The following is a 21,802-nucleotide window of genomic DNA, read 5'->3' as shown; positions in this document are numbered from 1 at the left end:
ATTTACGTTAATTTATCAATGTTGATCCAACGTTGAAATAACATTGTATTTTTAACTAGAAATTTACGTTAATTTATTAATGTTGATCCAACGTTGAAATAACATTGTATTTTTAACTAGAAATTTACGTTAATTTATCAATGTTGATCCAACGTTGAAATAACATTGTATTTTTAACTAGAAATTTACGTTATTTTATCAATGTTGATCCAACGTTGAAATAACATTGTCTTTCTAACTAGTAATTTACGTTAATGTATCAATGTTGATCCAACGTTGAAATAACATTGTAGTTTTAACTAGTAATTTACGTTAATTTATCAATGTTCATCCAACGTTGAAATAACATTGTATTTTTAACTAGTAATTTACGTTAATTTATCAATGTTGATCCAACGTTGTAATAACATTGTATTTTAACTAGTAATTTACGTTAATTTATCAATGTTGATCCAACGTTGAAATAACATTGTATTTTTAACTAGTAATTTACGTTAATGTATCAATGTTGATCTAACGTTGAAATAACATTGTCTTTCTAACTAGTAATTTACGTTAATTTATCAATGTTGATCATCCAACGTTGAAATAACATTGTATTTTTAACTAGAAATTTACGTTATTTTATCAATGTTGATACAACGTTGAAATAACATTGTATTTTTAACTAGTAATTTACGTTAATTTATCAATGTTGATCCAACGTTGAAATAACATTGTATTTTTAACTAGAAATTTACGTTAATTTATTAATGTTGATCCAACGTTGAAATAACATTGTATTTTTAACTAGAAATTTACGTTAATTTATCAATGTTGATCCAACGTTGAAATAACATTGTATTTTTAACTAGAAATTTACGTTATTTTATCAATGTTGATCCAACGTTGAAATAACATTGTCTTTCTAACTAGTAATTTACGTTAATGTATCAATGTTGATCCAACGTTGAAATAACATTGTATTTTTAACTAGTAATTTACGTTAATTTATCAATGTTCATCCAACGTTAAAATAAAATTGTCTTTCTAACTAGTAATTTACGTTAATTTATCAATGTTGATCCAACGTTATTTTAATGTTAAAATCCAGTTGTCATTTTCAAATGACATGTTTTCAACGTTTTTTTATCCTCCTTTATTGTAAAACAATAAATGTATGATGTAGCTTGATTATTGGTTATTTAGGAATTTTAGATTGGCAAATATTATTGTCTCTGTATAATAATTAATACAAAAATGTTCTAGCTAGAAGTTGTGTTGAAAATTGAATGATCCTTTGGCATGCAAGATCAAATTTCATAAGATAAGAGCTTGTCAATGTCATTGGTTAGTTTCGTTTTGATCAAATTTTGAAATTGGTGTCAGTAATTTCAGTTACTTCGACGTAGGCTAGGCCTATAGGCCTAGTAGTGGTGTGTAGAAAAAAAGGGCTCATCATTGAAATTGTCAAATAAGTATGTTTTCAGGTAGGAAAACAATCTTTTTTATTTGTAATCTACTAATTTATAAGCTTAGAGCTTGACTATTTTACCCTTATCAATAGCTAGCCTCTAGTCTAGTAGGTCACACATGCATAGCTAGGCTATAGGTAGTAGCCTAAGTAGGCTAGGCAGGCTGCCAAACTGATGAACTGAATTCACTCACTAGGCCTACAGTAGTGGAAGCATTTAGTATCATGCCTGTCAAGGGCAAACATTTGCCTTGCCAAGGATAACTACAGTACTGTACTTATTATGGTTATAAAATGGTATGTATTAGGCCATAGTTGAATTCTTTCTTTATTTATCCAAAAGTATACATAAATATAACATTTGATTATAATATATAATTAGTTGGCCTAGCTAGCTTTTTGCTAGGCTGTCTACAGTAGCTGCTAATGCTATTATTAGTATTAATACAGTAGTATACAAACACATGCTAGCCTAGGACGGCTATTTGTTAAACTCACTCGCTTTCTTTATTCCAGATTGTAGGCCTAGCTAAGGCCCTTAGAGGCCTATGTCTAGCTAGAGTACAAAATAATGAAGTACATGTACATGTATAATCTTTTCTATGTGAATCAAACGAGAAAAATCTAATGGATGATCAATATTTTTATATACAAAAGGTTGGTATTTATAGTTCTTAACTTTAATATTGAATAAATATTAATACAGTGTTGCAATATTATTTACATAAATTGAATTGATTGCATATTTTACGTGTAAGTGTGAAATGATGTTCTGAATTGAATTTCTGTTTATGTACAGTATCATTTTTGAACAATGTGTTATAATTGAACTGAACAATTTAAAAAAAAAATGTTTTGTTGAATATGCCGTCACTATAGAGTTGTTCACTTTGACCAAAAATTAGATTTTAAAAAATGCATTTGTACCTGAAAAGGGGGACAATTTAAACAAACAATGGTTTTTGGTTAAATATACTGTTTATTTTGTATTTTTGTTAAGTGAAATCTTTATTGTTTTTGTTTATTTTCTACGGCAAGTGAATATCTTTGTTAAAATTGCAAAATGGCAAGGTATTCAAAGTATGATTGTATTAATCTTCATTGTTCATGTTTTTTGGGGACAATAAATCTTTCAATTAATTTGTTACTGTATTATTTTTGTTTAAAACTACAGTAACTTAATTGAATTTGTTTCAGGTTTGGAAAAATGATATTGCCACACTTTTGGAAAGCATAGGACAATGTCAACACAGGAATCGAGGCAACTGTTTATTGACTAATCGGAACAATGCAATTACAGTATTGTGTTATTGCCATTTCATTTGGACTTCTGCAACATTAGCACAAGGCACCTGTGACGTGTGTTGTATTTATTGTGTTTTACTGTAATCAGCCAATATTTATAGTTATTCAATCATGTTAGTTGGCAAACATATTACAAACTGGTTATTAGTATATTTGTTATACTTAACTTTGGTACCTGAGAACTGTCAGTGAGTATGTACATTATTTGATTGTTGCTTGGATTTTGCCTGATGATTTGATAACACCTGATTAAATGTTATTTTACGTTTTTATAGAAATTAAAGATTAGTAAGATATACAGTATTTATAAAATGTCTCTATTGATGGATTCTGCGACGTAACAGTATACTTTACTACCAACTACTTTAAAACCGTTGATTCAAATTGGATATAGTAATTCAACAAATCAATTACCATTGAAAATATCCCAGATTTCAGCTTGATTTATTTTGATTGTGTTACTATAAGCTGTTCTTCTATTAACTAAACCATTGCTATGTTAAAATAATGTTGATAATTTCTAATTTGAATCAACGGTAAAAATGTGTTTTGTTTTGATAGTTTTTTAAATTTAAACTTTAATTCAACAGTTTTTCAGCGTTATTTCAACGTTTTTCGGATAATGTTGAATTAACTTTAATATTTCAACATTGAATCAACGTTGATAATTTCAACGTTAAATCTATGTTGAAATTTACGTTGATGCAAATTTTCATTTCAACTTAATTATTACGTTGTTTCAACGTTAATAATTTCAACATTGAATCAACATTGATAATTTCAACGTAGACATTTTTACGTTGTTTCAACGTTGATAATCTATGTTGAATCAACAGTTGACATTTTTGTTGAGGCAAACTTTCATTTTCAACCATTTTTTCAACGTTATTTCAACGTTACTTATTTTAACGTTGTTTCAACGTTGATAATTTCTATGTTGATTCAACGTTGACATTTACGTTGAGGCAAACTTTCATTTTCAACCATTTTTTCAACGTTATTTCAACGTTACCTATTTTAACGTTGTTTCAACGTTAATAATTTCTATGTTGATTCAACGTTGACATTTACGTTGAGGCAAACTTTCATTTTCAACCATTTTTTCAACGTTATTTCAACGTTACCTATTTTAACGTTGTTTCAACGTTGATAATTTCTATGTTGATTCAACGTTGACATTTAAGTTGAGGCAAACTTTCATTTTCAACCATTTTTTCAACGTTATTTCAACGTTACTTATTTTAACGTTGTTTCAACGTTGATAATTTCTATGTTGATTCAACGTTGACATTTACGTTGAGGCAAACTTTCATTTTCAACCATTTTTTCAACGTTATTTCAACGTTACCTATATTTAACGTTGTTTCAACGTTGATAATTTCTATGTTGATTCAACGTTGACATTTACGTTGAGGCAAACTTTAATTTTCAACCACTTTTTCAACGTTATTTCAACGTTTGCAGATAACGTTGAATTAACGTTAATTCAACCAATTTTTGCCCACTGGGTTAGGCCTAGCTCATAACAGCTTCTGATAATTAAATTCGCGTCTATTTGTAGACCTATGGATTTTGTTTCTGTAGAATGGCCATCACGATCGGGCAGTTATTAGCAAATAGCACGGAGTGGTGTTGGGCAAAAATATAGGTTTTATGCAGCGTAAATAACCAATAAAACTAAACGACAGACACTCAAAACAACATCAGCAAACTTGTGCGCGCATGGCATGTTTCGTCGGCGGTGCCCGCCATTTTTTTCCTGAAAAAGTGCGACCTCTATTTTATGAAGACAGTAATTTTGAATAAAAGTCGGGTCCAGTAATTTCAACTATGCTACAATGTATGTAGTTGTATACAGTATTATACTGCACAAAATAGACAGAATTTAGCACCAACATTATCAGGTCATAAGTGCTGTAATCTTTTTCTATTCACATTTTCTAGCGTACGTCCACTGGCGTTGTTGTTGTGCGGATAACTAACTCGTCAAGTGATGCGTTCAAATCTAGTTAATTTATACAGATTTTTTATAGACCCCTATTTTTTTCCACAAAAGGGGCAAGGTAATAAATACTGAAACATACTAATTATCGAGCATGCGCAGTTCAATTATAAAGTAAATTTTAAGAAGAACATTCATGCGATCATCCAGTTTCCACTAATTGAAAAACTGTAAACACAATGTAAGTCATTTTATTTTAATGCATTTGCTTATAACACTACTACTACTACTGCTATTACTACCACCACCAATACTACTAGTAGTAGTACGACGACGACTACGACTACTACTACTACAATAGTAGAGTAGGCCTACCACTACGAGACGCTCTCTCGTCACAAAGCCTATCAAGAACGAATTGCAACGTACAGTATGGCCACAGTTATAACATAAAATACAGTAAAGGTCGTAGTGAGAGGTTAAAACTAGCTAACTAATAACTATTAATATAACATAATATGACGAACTGTGCTGGGGAATTGAGGGTGGGTGGTGAAAATTGAAAATCCCCGTGACCGTTGGTACGGCGGACAAAGAAATAAAGACATTTAGTTGCTAATATTCTGTAGCCATATATTTACGTTCAATCTGGGTGTGGCAGTCTGTAGGCCTGGATGAGTTCCATAAAAAGTTAGTCTTAAAGGAAGATATCTACAATTATGAAAGATATTACCCATTCTCTTAAATTTAATATAAATAAATAGATGTGGATGTCGTTTGTATGTTTTTTGTATTGTTTTCTATATGCCTTTTTAAATGTTTTTATTGATATTCTTTTTTATAACCAGCAACCAATTTTGTTTGTGTTAAAGCACAATAAAGATAACTTGAAGGTGTGTTCACTTACGAGAGGGTCGTTACGAGAGTTGGGTGCTTACGAGAAGTGGTCGTTAATTTAGAGGTGATCGATTAATTACGAGATGCGGTCCCTTATGAGAGGAGGTTTATATTTACTAGAAGTGGTCGATTATGAGAATCGTGGGTCCCTTACGAGTGGTGGTATAATCGTTTAAGAGAGGTGGCCTCTTACGAGATGTGGTCATAAGAAGCGGTCCCTTAAGGAAGATGGTGGTCGTTTAAGAGGATCGTTGCTTACGATGTATGTTATTGTGGGGGAGGTATAGTCGCTTATGTTGATATATCTGACTCAGGAATTTGCAAAAATAGACATATTTACTGGCGAATAGTAACTATACTTTAGCTGTGAGGCAATTTTCACTACATTAATAGCCGTTACCACCTTTTCTTAAATCCAACATGCATTGCAATTCTGAATTGGGTAAGTGAATTGTCGCACTAAAGACCGGTGGGAATGTAGAAATTGCAAACTGAGTTTGGAATAACAACATTGTTTGGAGGAATGAAATCAAGAACATGAATAACTGCTTTGCAACAAAAAATAACAAGGTCTGCTCAATTATAAATTAGTATAAAGAAACTAAGATATTACACATCTTTTGACCCAACACATTTGCACTATTTCCTTTCAGGTGTCGAAAATTATAATTATACAAATGAGATCGTCTTGGTGGATATTGGATTTTGCCTATTGGTATAAAAAGGTAGCATCAGTAACTATGCTAACATTAATGATTGGATTATGATCAAATGATTGTAGACCTATTTTGTTTTCCTCTCTATTCTAGGAAGTTCCATGGTCGGTGTTATCTCATCCTGTTTTCATGGATCAAGGTGGTAAATGTATTGTGTAAGTAAAATTAAGCAAGTGTAGGCCTGATTGTTCTTGAAAACGTGTATTTTGTTTACTTTTATTTGTAAAGGGGTCGTGAAACACAGGTCAGTCTGTTGTTCTTTTTGGGCCAGTCTGTGGTTGTCCGAGAGCGCTGACATTTCGGTTAGCCCGTGGTACGAGGGCGCTAGACATGAAACACTGGCATTTGACAATGAATACCAGTAACATTATAGGAATTTTAGGTCTACGAAAGTATTTTTTTGTTATTGAAAAAAACCCCAATTATTATTATTTATTAATTTTATAAGCCTATTATTGAATAAACCTTATTATGGATCCGAAGGTTCATGCATTCACCGTAATTTATATGAATACAATATAGAGGCTTTATATGCCATAATTATATAATGTTGTGATAATATTATTGATAATATTAATTATAAGCCTAAGGGTAATTATTGATAAACAAATATTCTGGGGTACCCTTTTAAATACATATCAATTACAATTAAAAAGATTATGAAAAAATCACATTAATTGTTATCTTTGTATAAAACGAACAATTAGAAGTTTGTGGGTTATTCTTACAATTTATTGCCGAAAAACCATTTTCGTTGTCCAGGCCATTGCGATCCCCATGATACGTTTTAGTCTATCCCTACTTGCCATGAGACACGACCTACCTCGAGCGCGTCTCTATTTTTTAAGCGAAGGTGTGACATCTTTCTACTACACTATCTTTGCCCACACAAGCTGACCGAAATGTCTAGCGCCCTCGGACCACGGGCTGGCCCAAAACAAATCACAGACTGGTGTTTTTCACGAACCTTGCTCGTAGATACAGTAAATATGTTTAAATTTTTAACTATTGATATAGTGGCCGATAATATGATCAACTTCTGCCCATTTGAAGACATTGTTTTAGACTGTGGTTATACCAGCACCATGACACTATTATCAGTCATATGGTATGTAAATGATGAAGCTGTTTCATCATATACTGCAACCAACATATTGGTGGACAATTATGAAACAATGTTCGAAATACAGAACGAAACGTTTTCATTGAAAGTGTATAACATATCAAAATCAGAGAAATACAAATGTACAGTGATTGATGAAGGAATTAACAAGGAGACGATTATGTGGACGCCAAAACCATACGGTAAGTTGACACAAAGTTTACTAACGACACTTTAAAACCTATAAAATCGCCTTTAAAACTAGACCAACTGGAGCATTTCGTTTTGCAGATCAGCCACAGTTAACAGGTGATTGCAATAAGAATGTTTGCGTTATCGATAACATACCAGACCCCCTTCGGTTGGCATGCAGTGCTAGTAACCTCACCCAAGAAGAGGATGCCATAATCTACTGGACATTGGCAGATGATGTTAAAAAGAATGTCACAACATTTTATAAAGCCAATGTACTGAAGTCAGCCATTTACGCCACCAATGAAGAAAATGCCAAACCAGTAAGCCTACTACATAGACAACTTATTGCTACTTGCACACTCTTTGGGTCAGCCACGTGCGGCCGTAATACTTCAGTGACATATGAGGCTGCTGTTGTTGAGGGTAAGAATGAATGTACGAAATGTATTATTGGTATTGACTATAACTTCGAAATAATAATAATAATAGTTCATTCTTATATAGCGCATATAAGCAAGCTCTCAATGCGCTGAACATTTTTACCCCAGTCATTTCCTGATCAAACACCTATGGAAACATACTCCCATATATGCAGCTAGTAATCAGCGCAAAGTTGTGTCTTGATCTAACCGGGTTCCCAATTATACACCTGGGTGGAGAGAAGCAAACGTAAGTAAAGTATCTTGCCTGAGGATACAAGCAATGCAAGAGTTGGATTCAAACCTCGGTCTAACGATCAGTAGTCGAACGTCCAACACACAGCGCCACACGCCCTGTGCAATGCAAATCCAGAATTGATTATTTTATTTTTTTTAATTTGCATGGTTTCGAAGTTATAGTCAATACCAATACAGCTCGAACTTTGTTTCTTTGATGTATCTCCTAGGACTAACCACACAGTCATGAACACAATATGCCTGAATTATCACTTTACTATTATAACCATCAACAGGCCTAAGTAATCCATACAGAATTAAATTAGTAAAATAAACATCAAGCGTAAATCTCAAATGCTTATAATCAACATCATGTATCATAGGCCTATTTTAGTACTGTATTACGTTTGAACTACGGACCGTGTCCTATCTCATCTGAATAGAACGTTATTAGATAGTTCAATGGTAATGGTATTTTGTATATTTTTATTTTCTTTCGTTTTTAGGTTACAACAAAAGTGAAAATCGTTTAAAATTCACGCTGATTGTCATTGGCTGTATATTTTTTATGGTAATATTGTTCTCAGTTCCAGTCAGGTACTTTATTAAAAGGAAAAAAAATCGTCAAAGTGAACCAACCATTTCCCTATAGTTTGGATATTGCTTTAGGTCTATTCACACTAGGACCATAGCGATCGACGATAAATATTTCCTTACAAAAAAAAACAAAAGAAATGTAAAAAGTTTTCATCCTAGAACTATAGAATAACCATCTATGCTTCCTTTGATAAAAATAATATTTCACACGTCCAATCAACTGACGTCATAATTAGTATAAGCGGTACTATCGTAACAATACAACGATTTTATTGTTTTTATTAATCATGACTTCATTTGTTTTTAAAAAAAATCTGTGCTGGAGAATTGGTGTGGGTGGTGAAAATTGAAAATTTTAGACGAGATGCTACTGACTGCTTAAATATGCCAACTTTATAGAACGATAACGTATCGGAAACTAAGAAATGAATGCGTTAAGAAATGAATGCGTTAAGAAAAGAATGTGTTAAGAAATGAATACGTTAAGAAATGAATACGATATGAAATAAATATGCTTAAAAAAATAAACAAAGAATTAACACGCTAAGATTATGATGAGGTTAAGAAATGAATATGCTAAAATATGATTATAACAAGAAATGAATTTGTTAAGATATGAATGTGTTAAGAAATGAACATGTTAAGAAATGAATATGATAAAATATGATTATGACAAGAAATGAATATGTTAAGATATGAATGTGTTAAAAAAATGAATACGGGATAAGAAATAAATACGCTAAGAAATTAGAATATAAAAAATGAATACGCTAAAATATGATTAAGTTAAGAAATAAATATGCAATAATATTATTACGTTAAGAAATGAATTTGCTAAAATTATGTTAAGAAAATGAATGTGTTAAGAAAGAATACGCTAAGAAATGAACATGTTAATGAATATGTTAAGATATCAAGAACATGAAATGTCATTATGAAATGAATATATTTTAGTAATAAAAGAAAAAAAAACTTTATAGAAATTGCTATACGCATATACTAAATGTACTTGGCCTATCCTATTTTAATTTTCGAGATAGATAACATATTTTGAATGCATGTAAATATATTGTATACGCTACAGTATGTGTGCAAAGTTGCAATCATTTCATTTATTAAAATGCTGCATGCCACAATCCACTTTTAATTTATGTATGCTGTCCTAAAGTATTAGTAAAATTACACCATGCCATTTTCAGGCTTTTTTTCCCTTTGTTATTTGTGAAAATATGATGATACTGTTTGGGGTTTATTTAAATACGACCGATATAGATTTTGTTTCTAGATGTTGTAGTTTTTTAGGTTTACAGATTAGTTTTGCCATAACAATAAAAGTGTAATTGAAAGAAAAATAGTTAAAATTGACTGGAAGTCAATGGGTTTTTGATTGAATTTATCATTTAGGCCTATTTTGTCTTTTTATATAAGTGAAAACATTATTTTTTACATCTTTAATTGGCCACATAAACAATATTAAAAATTAAAATTAGCACATTTTTTATGGTTCCAAAAAAATATCCACCAAAACCTTCCAGAATTCAAACAGGTCTAGTCTGTCACATTGTAGCTAATTGTGGGGTTGATTCTTCATTAAATAAGATTGTAAATATGTTTTTGTATACACAATTGCCAAGATAAGATATGTATGATGGAATGCTAGCGAGTTGGGATCTATCATTTATCACTAGGATGGTGTGGGCAAATTTGGACGTGAGCCCTGAGTGAATAGTGATTATCACGAAGTCTATTTTAATAAATTTGGTTTGATATATCAATATTATTTTGTAATTTCACAGTCTTACATTCCTAATGAATGAATTTCTGGCATTTTTGACTCAAATGTACTGAGCATGCGGCGAAATTACTAAAAAGACTACGCAAGGACTAATTATCAACATTGTCATCTGGTAAATTTAACATTCATCCTCAATTAAAACAAGTACGATAATATTGTATACATTTTATGGTTTGAAAAAGAACTGATCGTAATGTCGATGTTCACAAATTATAGTATTTCTTAGTTTTGTTTCTGGAGTTTCGTACACATTGTTCGAGATTTCTTCTCTCTATATATTATTATTTTAATTGATTACCCTTTCAATTTCAATTTAATACTGTGAGTGTATTTACAGGGACTGATTATTATTATGTTGCACATATAAGAGACGAATAATTGTTATTGTGTGTAGTGATGTAGCGAATAGAACCCGTCACAGTACTGACCGACCAACTAACTGATCATTATCTGATCTCAAAATCTGTTTCACAAAAATAAAAATCATAAAAAAGAGGAAAAACAAATTGAACCTACGGCAAAACGTTAAACGCACAGGCAGGATTTTAAGTAGTAGAATATCTGATCTGATACACATTGCGCACGCGCAAATTCTTGACGAATAAATTACATACATTCCTATTTATATCTCATGTGTGTATTTTACCGTAAGACGCTTGGACAATTCATACTAAAGTACAAGATATTTGTGCATCAGTTAATTTATAATGCGGTTGACTACAACTAGGCGGACAGCATTTTGACGGTAATCTCTTTATTTTCTATAGGCCTCTCTGAGTACGATAGGTGATGCACCTAGCCTGGCAAGTCATATTGCCAATTCCTTACCGTGTGTAGCGTGTGTGGGCTTACATTGTTCAAATAATGTTTATAAAGGGGTACGTTTAAACGTATAAGTCGAGGCAACGACGTAGGCCCCTAACACAAGCATTTGTCGTCGCCTCGGCTTTATTCAATTCAATTTAATAACTCATAGTGGACAATTTATTTTACTACTATTACTTGTTATTGAAACTATTGATATTATTATTATTTATGTGAGTCTGTTGATCTTACTGATATAGTAATTTCACTCTTCCCTAATCTTAGACACCTGATTGAACAATCACAGTCATTATGGGATTAGGTCTTAACATTGTTTGTGGTTGTTTTCAAAACTATAATATACTATATCTCATAAATTTCAATTTGCTTGCAATGATTCGGAGAAAATGTCTGTTTTTCATACAGTAGTATCTTCTATTATTGCACGTGTTTTAACTACCGTATTATCAATGTTTACATAATATGATGACGTTAAGTTCTCATAATCTGCCATCTGATGGGGAGGAGGAATGGTTGTTTCATTTTTCTGAAATGACGGCCTAGTGGAGACATCACAAAGATCTTGATAGGTGGTGTCTTCTTTTTGATTTGGTAAATAATGCATGTAAACCTAAATAAAACAACATAAATGATTAGATAACATTTGAAAAAAAGCATGTACTGTAGGCACCGTATACCTATCAGCACTAACGACACGCAAGGGAAGAAGCAAAATACACAGTTCGTTTAGTGAAATATGCAATCAATTCTATTTAATATTCTTTGCAAAAACGATAGGCCTATATTAAAAAGAAAATATAAATTATGTCTGACTTACGGATGATTGAGCTGTAGCTTTGGCTCGTCGTCTTCTTGTTTTCTTCACACACGTCTGTAAAGTGATAAATTAGATAGATAAGATAAGATAAAATAGATTATTATTTACTGTCTTGGTAAAATCCTCCGTGACTGTAGGGAATACTGAAGCATATTTGCATTAATTATATATAGCTACATTCGGCACCAATATTAGTGAAATTATAAATAAGTATGATCAATTATTTTTAGAGATATACACTGACGGGTCTCACCATGATTTTGACAATACACACAGATGTGAGCAATCCAACCACGAATGCTATTGCTGAACTCACAGCTATTATTGAAATATAAACATTGCTGGCTATGGAAAAAATATCAGTAAGACTGGTGTTTTGTTAACAGGCCTCACAATGTCTTTAATCATGTTTCGCATTGTCATGAACGATAACTAAACTATTATGTATTATTTGTAATCGATCATATTTCATTATAATGAAGGTTTCATATAAGTAAACATTGGGAAAGATATAGGGTGCCCGACAAAATATAATGTCTATCATCTTCACACTAAACAGTTCGGTGAAGAGGTAACAGGGGATTATAGTATTGTTTTTCTATATTAAATTTTTCATAGATAATTATCAAATATATTGATTCGTGTCGTCAATTCTTTTAGAATGTTGGTTTTTATGACACCGATTAACATCGTCTACAGTTAGTTACCTCCATGATCATCGTGAAATACTCCATTTCCGGTAACTTCATTTGTCACCGCTGATGACGTAGCCCCAACTTTAGTTGTCACATTATTACGTGTCGGAATGAATCGGTTTTCAGAACCTTGTTAGATAATAATATCGTAATTATATATATTTTGTATTCTATTGGAGTAACCAACCATTCGCGTATTGATTCTTAATTTGTTATACTCATTAGTATTTAAACAAGGAAAACACATTATTATTTTATTCGATTTCATAATAGCATTTCAAATGTGCAATTGTGTCTATACATAGGAACATAGTAGGCATATAATACATAAATTAACAAATATTAAGACAAAAAATACTTATTTTCTCTTCTCTTTAGATAATAATTTAAATTCAATTACATTGATTATTAATATTGGTTATGTCTATTATAATTCACACGACTCGTATCATAACAGAATTATAAGCATAACTGAAAAGTAATTAATTGTAAATATTACGTACATGACACATTTATATAGGTTGCAACAGTCGCAGAGGCTCTTTCCTTCTCAGGATTCACAGTGCAGACATAACGACCACCTGCACTACAAGCTACATTGATATAATACAGGATTTTGTCACTAACTGTCTCACCAGATTCCATATGTTTCCAAGTGTAAGAGGCAGCATAAGGGTAATTTGAAGTGCAATTTAAAAGGACGTCATTGCCTTCAGACACGTGGTATCCTATGTATAATCTTTCTTTGTGGAAGAACTCGATTATCACTATAATTAATAAGCAATTATTTATTAATAATACGTAACTGTATTGTATAGATTTTGTCCATCTCTCCAACATCAGTTTGTATATATACTGTACGTTTACCTTTCTTTTAGAGTTTCTAAAGTAGATAAAGTGCATGCTTGTTTGATTTCACATTGTTTATTTCATAATGACATTTATTTGTTGTTCATACTGATTTGCATAATTGCTTACCTTGCAGTTTAATGTGTCGGCTTTCAACTCCTGTATGTTTATCTGTATTTAAACACAAACAAATAACAAATACTTATTATACCAAAAGATAAAAACTTTTTTTTTACAAAAAAACAATTAACTTTTAGACATAACGACGCATACAAGTTAACCCACTTTTTTTCAAATCATATTTTCAGGGGTAGGCTACAAATCAAACTTTAGAGAATTGAATGTTAACTCAATATTTAAAAAAAAACAGCTAAAAATAATATGTCCATAAGTCTGCATGATGAAATCGTAATCCGTAATTTTGTTTGAACGGTAGCCTGTTAGAACACAATTCTACTTACGAACCTGCATGTTAATGTGTTTATATTTTAATGTACATATCAGTAGTTCGACACAAAAACTAAATGTTATAGTATACCTTTTATTTGAGGCTGATGTACAATGCAATAAACACTTAAACCGTCATGCGTCCAATTTGGTATGATGTTGATAGAACTGAAAACATCGAACAATGATGCGTCGTTCTTATTCATGGTGTGGTTGTTGGTTTTACTAATCAACTCGTGCCCTAATAATATCATAATTTGTCCAGGCGGTGTCATCCCATAACTGTAACAGTTTACTTTCGTTGTTTGTGAAACTGTGACGGAAACTATACTTTGATCGTTGAAATTCCCCGTGATGTTCGTATCCAATTCAATAGTTGTCGAAGGAACTATAACAAATACAAATGTCATACAGTACAACCAAAATACAGTTTTAAATAAATATTTCATTAGACACATATCGCCGAAATTCATACTGACTATACCCTTTCATGATAATTTACATTCCTTTACTGACTCGACCCTCAAGTCAAATGAAATCGCATTCGAGTTTCTATATAAACCTAAACACGAGTTTACATTTTGTTAGTGTAAGCCAAATAATTTTGTATAATATCAAAATTAAAACTAACCGTATACATTTAGTGTGAATTGATAAAACTGTAGGAGAGCGTCATATATTAGTGAGCATTTATACAATCCTGATGATGCTTGATCTCCAATTGACAATCGAAAGCCGTTAACATGGGTTAAGATGGTAATTTCAGCACCGTCTACTGTAATACAATGTGGTGTACACTCGCATACAGGCGATAGTAAAGTGAACGAGTAGGTGCTACATCTTTCAACGAAATGATGCGATACTACCGATGAATTCAGCAGAATGGAATCCAGTTGGGTTGTGTAAATTCCGAATCCTAAAAATGTAATTATAACCATTAAAACCAAAACAAAATAGGTGGTTATAGGTAGTGATAATGCAATACTTCACCTCAAATACTATAGCAAAATGATAATAATGATAATAATCGGTATTAGAAATCTATTAAAATCCATGAATAGAATGGATTTTGTTCCCTAGAAAAAAAATCTACATCATTTTAAACCACATAGCATTTAATTCTTAAAGACGTCCTTTGATTCTTGTTACAAATGCATTAAAGCAGGGAAGTTGATTGGGCCTTTTTATCTTGCCCTTCTTTCCCGATTGTCTCTAATTCTTCGTTTAGGACACCTCGTATGATTGCAAGAAATGGAAAACACTTACCTAATAGCAATACAACACAACATATCCACATGTTTCTACATTTAACAAATTGTCCTACTTCATTGCATTTCACAAACCTGATGATACTACATCTTCAGGAAATCCTTGCTTTCACTTTCATACATTATTGTTGAAACCGATACATTTTTATTCAAATTAAAATCAATTAAAGTAGAGTAGAGTAGATTTATGTATCTCTGATTAATCATATAACATTGTACTCATTCTTATAGTGTTCAAACTGATGTACTGTGTGAATATAATTAGATATCCAAACATTCATAGTTAAATAATATTACTAAAACATCTTGTGGCTGCTGTTCAGCCATTACTGGACTATCATACTCCACAACTGCTACCATTAGGTCTAAAATCTTCCCCAAGTTGATCTCTAATTTTGACTAGATCTCCCCTCCTCAACCTCTATTTACACGTTGAGTGATACTGCGTTGGAATATTTCGATTACATAATCAAGATCAAGATTTGTGTTCTAGACATCTAGGCATGTGAAACTGTCTAATCATCACTTTTCTTTCTATTTTCAATGGTTTCTGGAAAAAAATGATTGGTAAGGCTGATATTCGACGGTGGTGTAGTGGAGTTGTTAAATTTCATCAAGTGGATACATCACACAAGTTTTGATAGATGGTGTCCTCTTCTTGCTTTAGTAAATAATAAAAAAGAAATACAATAGATAAAAACCACACACAAGGGAAACGTTTTTCTTTTTTTTTCTTTTGTGGTTAACCACCACCTTTCTATCTATCCGTTCTATTTTATATAGGTTCCATATACTTTTGATACATTTTCCTTTTGCAACATTATTTTATATGTTATACCTGACTTATATATAGAAAAACATAAAAAAAGAAATCAATTCATTTGAAAACATTTTTCTTCGAATTCTGATTTCTTCGGTGAGTGGGTGGCCGAGCGGTTAAGACAGTGGAACCGTAATTACGTAGCCATAACATCGGCAGGGGTTCGAGGCTCACTCACTCCATGGTTCTGGTGGTAGAACGAGTCTTCTCGGATACGGACTATAAACCGTAGGACCAGTGTACACATCTAGCTCGTGTGCACTTTAAAATATCTAGTACATCTTTCGAGATGTAGGGGGTTACCCCGGTGTATTAGTACATCACAGCCACTGATCACCAACTGGGCCCTCTGGGAGACCAGTCTTTGACTGAAGAGGTCGCCCAGTATAAATAAAATATTTCAATTCAATTCAGCATTACTAACGAATCAATTGAATCTTGCCTTCCACAGCCTAGTATACAATTGACTTGTCGCTGCACCAGACAGCGTACACGTAGCAGAATCCTTCCCATCAACACTATTTATTTACCAGATTTCTATAGCGCCCTTTTCATGAAAACTCATGCTCAACTATGATGTGTTTGTAATGGCATCACATGTTGCCCAACTGATAGAGGCTTCAGGCTATAAACACTACACTTTATATATCAATAATGCAGACAGTCATAATGCATCCATCCAGATAAATCTTCCCGATCTATCAATAGCTAATAATATCGTTACATTACATTTTAAGTTACAAGAGTTTATATGTATTGTGTATTCTTTCTTTCTATTCCCTTTTTTGTAGTTTGTAGTCATATAACTGTATAATAATGAACCTCTTATTCCTGAAAGTTACATCGAATGAGAAACAGAAAGAGGTAGACTTATTTGGAAATATTGATTATAGAAAGTTGCATTAAACCAATGTTAAATTCTAATTGCTGCAATACGCTCCTGATTAGATCCAATGATAAAATATGATTTGATATTTAAGTAAGGTACATAAGTTACAGGAATGAGTCTAAGAAACAAATTTCTCCTGGTATATAGAGCTATTAGCGCCGATGAAATTCTACAGTTGCGTAGAAATTATTATTTGTAAGTAGGCCTAGAAAGCAGTCACTTATTTATTTATTTATTTGATAGACTCTAACGTAATTGTAAAAGGCTACTATTTCGATTTCTTTTCAAAATTAGTCTAATTTTGCTGGAGTTCATTTTCGTTAGAGGTAAGATTGGGTGAATGTTTACTTGCAGATTTCACGCATTGTTAGTGTTCTTACTGAATTGTTATGTAGCTTCATCTTTGCATTTAAAATGTTGTAATGTAGGTAGAAAGGTGATTATCTGTAGTGGAACAACCCAGAAACATGAACCTATACACGATTCTACTTTGTTTTCATACTTCTCTTTTAGGCCTTCTGCTGACGGTTCGTCCTGTTTCTGCTTCAAACACCTGCAGAAATGTCACCAAGACGCTGGACGTTGCCAATGGCAGTGATACGTCAACTTCTTTCTTTTCTGACCTATTCATCGCTATTGTATGTCGCTGTAACAACACCATAATCTTTAACAGCGATAACGCATCTAAATCATCGCAGTTTCAACTAAAGCAGAAAGATGACAACTTTACAATAGCAATATCTAGTGTTACAACGGAGATGGCTTATGGGATGTATGGGTGCACGGTCCTAGCGTCAGATTGTTATTACACCATTAAGATTGTTTTCAAAGTCTGTAAGTACTAAATTAAACTATTTTATTACTGATTTATCGAGTTTTTTAGTACCGTCATTTTAAAGTTTGAGCCGATAGTCTCATATACTTTAGTCGTAAGTTGAACGTTTAAAGTCCTGTTAAAAAAGTTGTAAGTACTGAATTAACATGCAATCTTTAGTACTGATTTTAAAGTCTGTACTGAGTTTTGTTTATTCTTCTAGTAATCTAGAAATAAATATTGTTCCAAATTTGTGAAAGATGAGATTTTGGTATATTTGAAAAATTATCATTATATTTATTAAGCCTACTATACTACCTACCAAAAAAAGAAATTGAAAACAAAAAAATTTAAGTACGGAAAAAATACGTTTTAAAAATGGATACAGTATATTAAAGAGATTATTATAATTTTCAACCTTTTCACTCAGGTGTAGAAGCTAAAGCCTTAGCCGTAAGTTAAACGTTACCGTTAAAGACTAACGTACAGTAGGTAATCTTACCTTATGTATGTTTGTTTGAATTTTATCACATAACAATAATAATAACATTAGTACAAGTTTGAAATGCTATTTGAAATCAAGTGAATTAATTATATTTCCAGTTGAAGTTTCAACCTCCATCCCAAGAACTGCTACTTTGAAAGTCGGACCGAATCGTGAGTTATGTTTTTCTATTTCTTTTCATTACTACAATATTATTACTAAAATATTTAACTTTTTAAGATTATATTGCTGTATAGCAAATGACTACTACTACTACTTATTACTATAGTAATACTAATTTAAGTTATACATAGTTGGGTTTTCTATTTAAAATTCGGAAATTAGGATTATTTTCGTACTTCGTAAAACCTCCATTGATAAAACCGCCACAATTTCCCAGTGTCGAGAATGTATTAGTTTGGGATTAGCTGAGGTAGTATTACTAATTAACGCTATTAGTAGTGATAACATTTTCTATACAGTATGTCAAACACCTGCACCTATTACATCCATGAGTATAACTAACGTCACACACAGCAGTCTGGTTATTGACTGGGAGTGGTCTTCTAACAGTGACTGCGGTGAAACTACATTTTTCGTCGACTGTATTACTCCGCCACATAGCCCCTGGAATGAATCTGTTGCAATTGAAAACAGAAACTCTTCCAAGAATCATAACCTACTAATCGAGAATCTGGTGCCTGGAACTGGATACGGTTTCGTTTTCTTTGCACGCAACCCAATTGGAAAAAGTCAACTTTCGTTTATTTTCGGGTCAACAAAAGATGATGGTCAACAACCTTGTCGCATGGCACCACCTGAACAGCAGTTGTCTACCGGTAAATTTGATTTTCAAACATTAGAATTAACGCTTATAACACTGCACACCTCAACATAACAATACTTTTTTAAAACTATTTAAAGAAAACAGACTAAAACCAGAAAAAAACAGTAATAATTACTCTATAATAAGGATACGTGAGCGATACATATTGTATAATTATACTAACATAGGCCTATTGTTTTATTTGTCTACAGAAAATGACATTAATTTTACAATAATTGAAATTTCATCGATTGCAATTGCATTTTTGTTTGGCTGCATAGTTGCAGGCTGTGTGATCTACAGTACAACGGTAAGGCATAAATGTTTCCTACAATTTAAGTAAAATGTTTAAAAACCAGTTCTATCTATAATAATACAATATTGAGTGGCCGTTATCGTACCCAAAATAAGCAGAGCCAAGTAAACAGTTTTTCTATTGGTTAGACCAGGAAGGAGAAATAATGATTTATAACAATACTCAATTAGGTATTTCATTTCTTTAACCAACGTTTTTATACATTCATTATACAATATGTTTTCTTATAGACTGTAAACAAGTGTAAGAAGAAATCGGTAAATATTAAAATTTAAAAAACATTTTGTAATTTTGGTTTGTACATGTTTATGTACATCTATATTGTTTTAAACTTATTTACATGTAGATGTTCAAATAGTCTTGTTTCTCTTAAACAGAATGAAATCTCGACGAATTACCAAACGTCAATTGTAACTCATACCCAGAATCCCACAGTCACTCAGGCACCACGTTTAGTGAGAAACAGACCCAGCAATGATTACAGCAAACAATCAATATACGACACTAACATCCAGCCTCGTGCTGGTCAACCCCGTTCTGGTCAACCCCGTGCTGGTCAACCCCGTGCTGCTCAACCCTGTGCTGGTCAACCCTGTGCTGGTCAACCCTGTGCTGGTCAACCCTGTGCTGGTCAACCCTGTGCTGGTCGCTCTCAGTTCTCTGGTAATGGCGACATTTGTGGTGTCGTTGACTTCAGTAGCTCCACATCTGGCGAAACTTCTGGTGTTGACAGATTCCAACATCCTAGTAATGGTGTCCAAAGCTCTTGTTCAGCCCGTAACATGCCTGGTTTTAGCCGATTCCAACGCTCTTTTTCAGCTAGTAATCCTTCTGATGTTCCATCTGGTGTTAACTGCTTCCGACGCTCTTGTTCAGCTGGTGAGGAGCCATCTGAGGTTACCGGCATCGAGCTCTCTGATACTGCTGAAATGTCTGGAGTTACCTGCTTCCAACGCTCTGGTGGTGAACCTTCTCGTGTAACCATCCATCACACTTGTACTGGAGTTGCAAGAGGGCCGCACGTTGTCACTGATGGTGCTATTAGTGTTGCTCACTACAAATCGTCTGGTGTTGATGGACCTGAGGATTGCTTTCAACCGCTTAGTGAAGCTTCATATGTCACCAGATCAAATGCAGTTAAACACAGTCAAGTTAATCTTGCTATTACAAACCAGAATGCTGTTTATCACACGATTGAGTAAACAAAAATGTATGTTGCTGTTATTTGAGGTTCATCTGTTTTAAGCCTCTTTTCCCACTAGGCGAATTTTTTGCGCGACTACACACTACAAGAGCGATTTTTTCCAGGGGAATCTTTGAATTCCCTTAAAGTATTTAGGTCATGTTAGAATGGCAATTTTTTTAAAGTCAATTGTTTTTTAGACAAATTATGTCTTTGAAGACGACATAACACATTTGTTATAATCACATTTATTTGAGGTCGTGAAAATGTTTCATAAACTAGCGTTCAAATATTGTACTGTTATTGCGTCTAGCGTAAACCGTTATTATGCTTCTTCTAACAAACTAATAAACGCTTTTTATATTTTGACCAAAGTGCCAATGACAATACAACATATTTTTAGAAAAATGGCCAAATATTGACTCTTTGAGGTAACATGCCCTGTACAGGTATTTTTTCGAAAAATGGCCAAAATATCCACTTTTTAAAATTCAATAAATAGAACTATTCCATAATATTGCCATATATGCGCATATGTTGTGTTATCATCATCTTATAGAGCCATAGTAACTAGTTTTGTCAAAAAATAAAAGGGTCAAAATTTGGCGTTTTTTTTGAAAATTTTCCTGTACAATAGTACAGGGATTTTTCTGAAAATGGAAAATTTTCGACCTTTTTATTTTTCGATAAAACTGGTTACTATAGCACAATTGACATGCGCAGAACACACTATTCGACTCTGCGCATGTTTATTATGCTATGGTACCCATTTATGTCAAAAAATAAAAAAGGATCGGAAATTGGAAATTTTTCGAAAATTTCCCTCTACTATAGTACAGGGATTTTTTTCGGAAAATGGCAAATTTTCGACCTTTTTATTTTTCTATAAAACTGGTTACTATAGCACAATT

The 21,802-nt window shown here is 32.5% G+C and overlaps 4 protein-coding genes and 1 long non-coding RNA gene across 8 annotated transcripts in view; 3 read left to right on the top strand and 2 right to left on the bottom strand.

Annotated features, from left to right (window-relative positions):
- Window positions 1-2,947, top strand: part of LOC144850327 (uncharacterized) — a 150,108-nt gene extending 147,161 nt beyond the window's left edge. Inside the window, exons 2-4 of one of the 2 annotated variants that reach the window (XR_013614076.1) lie at window positions 1,411-1,469; window positions 1,970-2,110; window positions 2,651-2,947. This is a non-coding gene — a long non-coding RNA (uncharacterized LOC144850327). Of the gene's footprint in view, window positions 1-1,410; window positions 1,470-1,735; window positions 1,751-1,969; window positions 2,111-2,650 lie in introns of those variants that run through there. The other variant, XR_013614077.1, reaches the window with a different exon arrangement.
- The window catches only part of LOC144850323 (uncharacterized), a 46,664-nt gene extending 41,533 nt beyond the window's left edge, over window positions 1-5,131 (bottom strand). Inside the window, exon 1 of the mRNA XM_078707583.1 lies at window positions 5,076-5,131. The gene's annotated coding sequence lies outside the window, so the exon portion shown is untranslated. The remainder of the gene's footprint in view (window positions 1-5,075) is intronic.
- Window positions 4,869-9,165, top strand: LOC144850324 (uncharacterized). 2 transcript variants are annotated; one of them, XM_078707584.1, is made up of 5 exons: window positions 4,869-4,941; window positions 6,407-6,468; window positions 7,331-7,618; window positions 7,707-8,033; window positions 8,773-9,165. In XM_078707584.1, coding segments are annotated over exons 1-5 (825 nt in total). In that variant the 5' UTR covers window positions 4,869-4,939; the 3' UTR covers window positions 8,919-9,165. The 2 variants fall into 2 exon arrangements, with proteins under 2 accessions (XP_078563710.1, XP_078563711.1); XM_078707585.1 differs by lacking the exon at window positions 4,869-4,941 and adding an exon at window positions 5,979-6,039.
- Window positions 9,166-11,880: 2,715 nt separating this feature from the next.
- Window positions 11,881-15,631, bottom strand: LOC144851028 (uncharacterized). Its single transcript, XM_078708551.1, has 9 exons — window positions 15,558-15,631; window positions 14,923-15,207; window positions 14,383-14,679; window positions 13,974-14,015; window positions 13,499-13,762; window positions 13,008-13,124; window positions 12,554-12,645; window positions 12,301-12,354; window positions 11,881-12,093 (listed from the first exon to the last, which is right to left on the bottom strand). Exons 1-9 carry the CDS (start codon window positions 15,586-15,588, stop codon window positions 11,881-11,883), a joined length of 1,395 nt encoding a protein of 464 aa, XP_078564677.1. The 5' UTR covers window positions 15,589-15,631.
- Window positions 15,632-17,398: 1,767 nt separating this feature from the next.
- Window positions 17,399-21,194, top strand: LOC144850321 (uncharacterized). Of its 2 annotated transcripts, XM_078707580.1 has the most exons (8): window positions 17,399-17,463; window positions 17,782-18,102; window positions 18,686-18,739; window positions 19,049-19,405; window positions 19,605-19,702; window positions 19,939-19,965; window positions 20,086-20,371; window positions 20,528-21,194. In XM_078707580.1, exons 1-8 carry the CDS (start codon window positions 17,430-17,432, stop codon window positions 20,908-20,910), a joined length of 1,560 nt encoding a protein of 519 aa, XP_078563706.1. In that variant the 5' UTR covers window positions 17,399-17,429; the 3' UTR covers window positions 20,911-21,194. The 2 variants fall into 2 exon arrangements, with proteins under 2 accessions (XP_078563706.1, XP_078563705.1); XM_078707579.1 differs by having other exon boundaries at window positions 20,086-21,194.
- Window positions 21,195-21,802: the final 608 nt, after the last annotated feature.

This window comes from Antedon bifida, chromosome 8, assembly GCF_963402885.1.
Source record: "Antedon bifida chromosome 8, ecAntBifi1.1, whole genome shotgun sequence".
Classification (NCBI taxonomy): Eukaryota; Metazoa; Echinodermata; class Crinoidea; order Comatulida; family Antedonidae; genus Antedon; species Antedon bifida.
This window is presented reverse-complemented; position numbering and strand designations above follow the sequence as displayed.

What these genes read in the sequence shown, in the direction of transcription:
- LOC144851028 (XM_078708551.1), bottom strand. Translation starts at nt 15,588, where the DNA reads ATGTGGATATGTTGTGTTGTATTGCTATTAG. An exon ending in ACATCAGCCTCAAATAAAAG is followed by an intron (nt 14,016 to 14,382) that starts GTATACTATAAC and finishes GTTTAAATACAG; the next exon opens with ATAAACATACAGGAGTTGAA. An exon ending in CCGACACATTAAACTGCAAG is followed by an intron (nt 13,763 to 13,973) that starts GTAAGCAATTAT and finishes TATTAATTATAG; the next exon opens with TGATAATCGAGTTCTTCCAC.
- LOC144850321 (XM_078707579.1), top strand. Translation starts at nt 17,430, where the DNA reads ATGAAATTCTACAGTTGCGTAGAAATTATTATTT. An exon ending in TAAGATTGTTTTCAAAGTCT is followed by an intron (nt 18,103 to 18,685) that starts GTAAGTACTAAA and finishes TTATATTTCCAG; the next exon opens with TTGAAGTTTCAACCTCCATC. An exon ending in TGAACAGCAGTTGTCTACCG is followed by an intron (nt 19,406 to 19,604) that starts GTAAATTTGATT and finishes ATTTGTCTACAG; the next exon opens with AAAATGACATTAATTTTACA.
- LOC144850324 (XM_078707584.1), top strand. An exon ending in CAAGGTGGTAAATGTATTGT is followed by an intron (nt 6,469 to 7,330) that starts GTAAGTAAAATT and finishes CTATTGATATAG; the next exon opens with TGGCCGATAATATGATCAAC. An exon ending in TGAGGCTGCTGTTGTTGAGG is followed by an intron (nt 8,034 to 8,772) that starts GTAAGAATGAAT and finishes TTTCGTTTTTAG; the next exon opens with GTTACAACAAAAGTGAAAAT.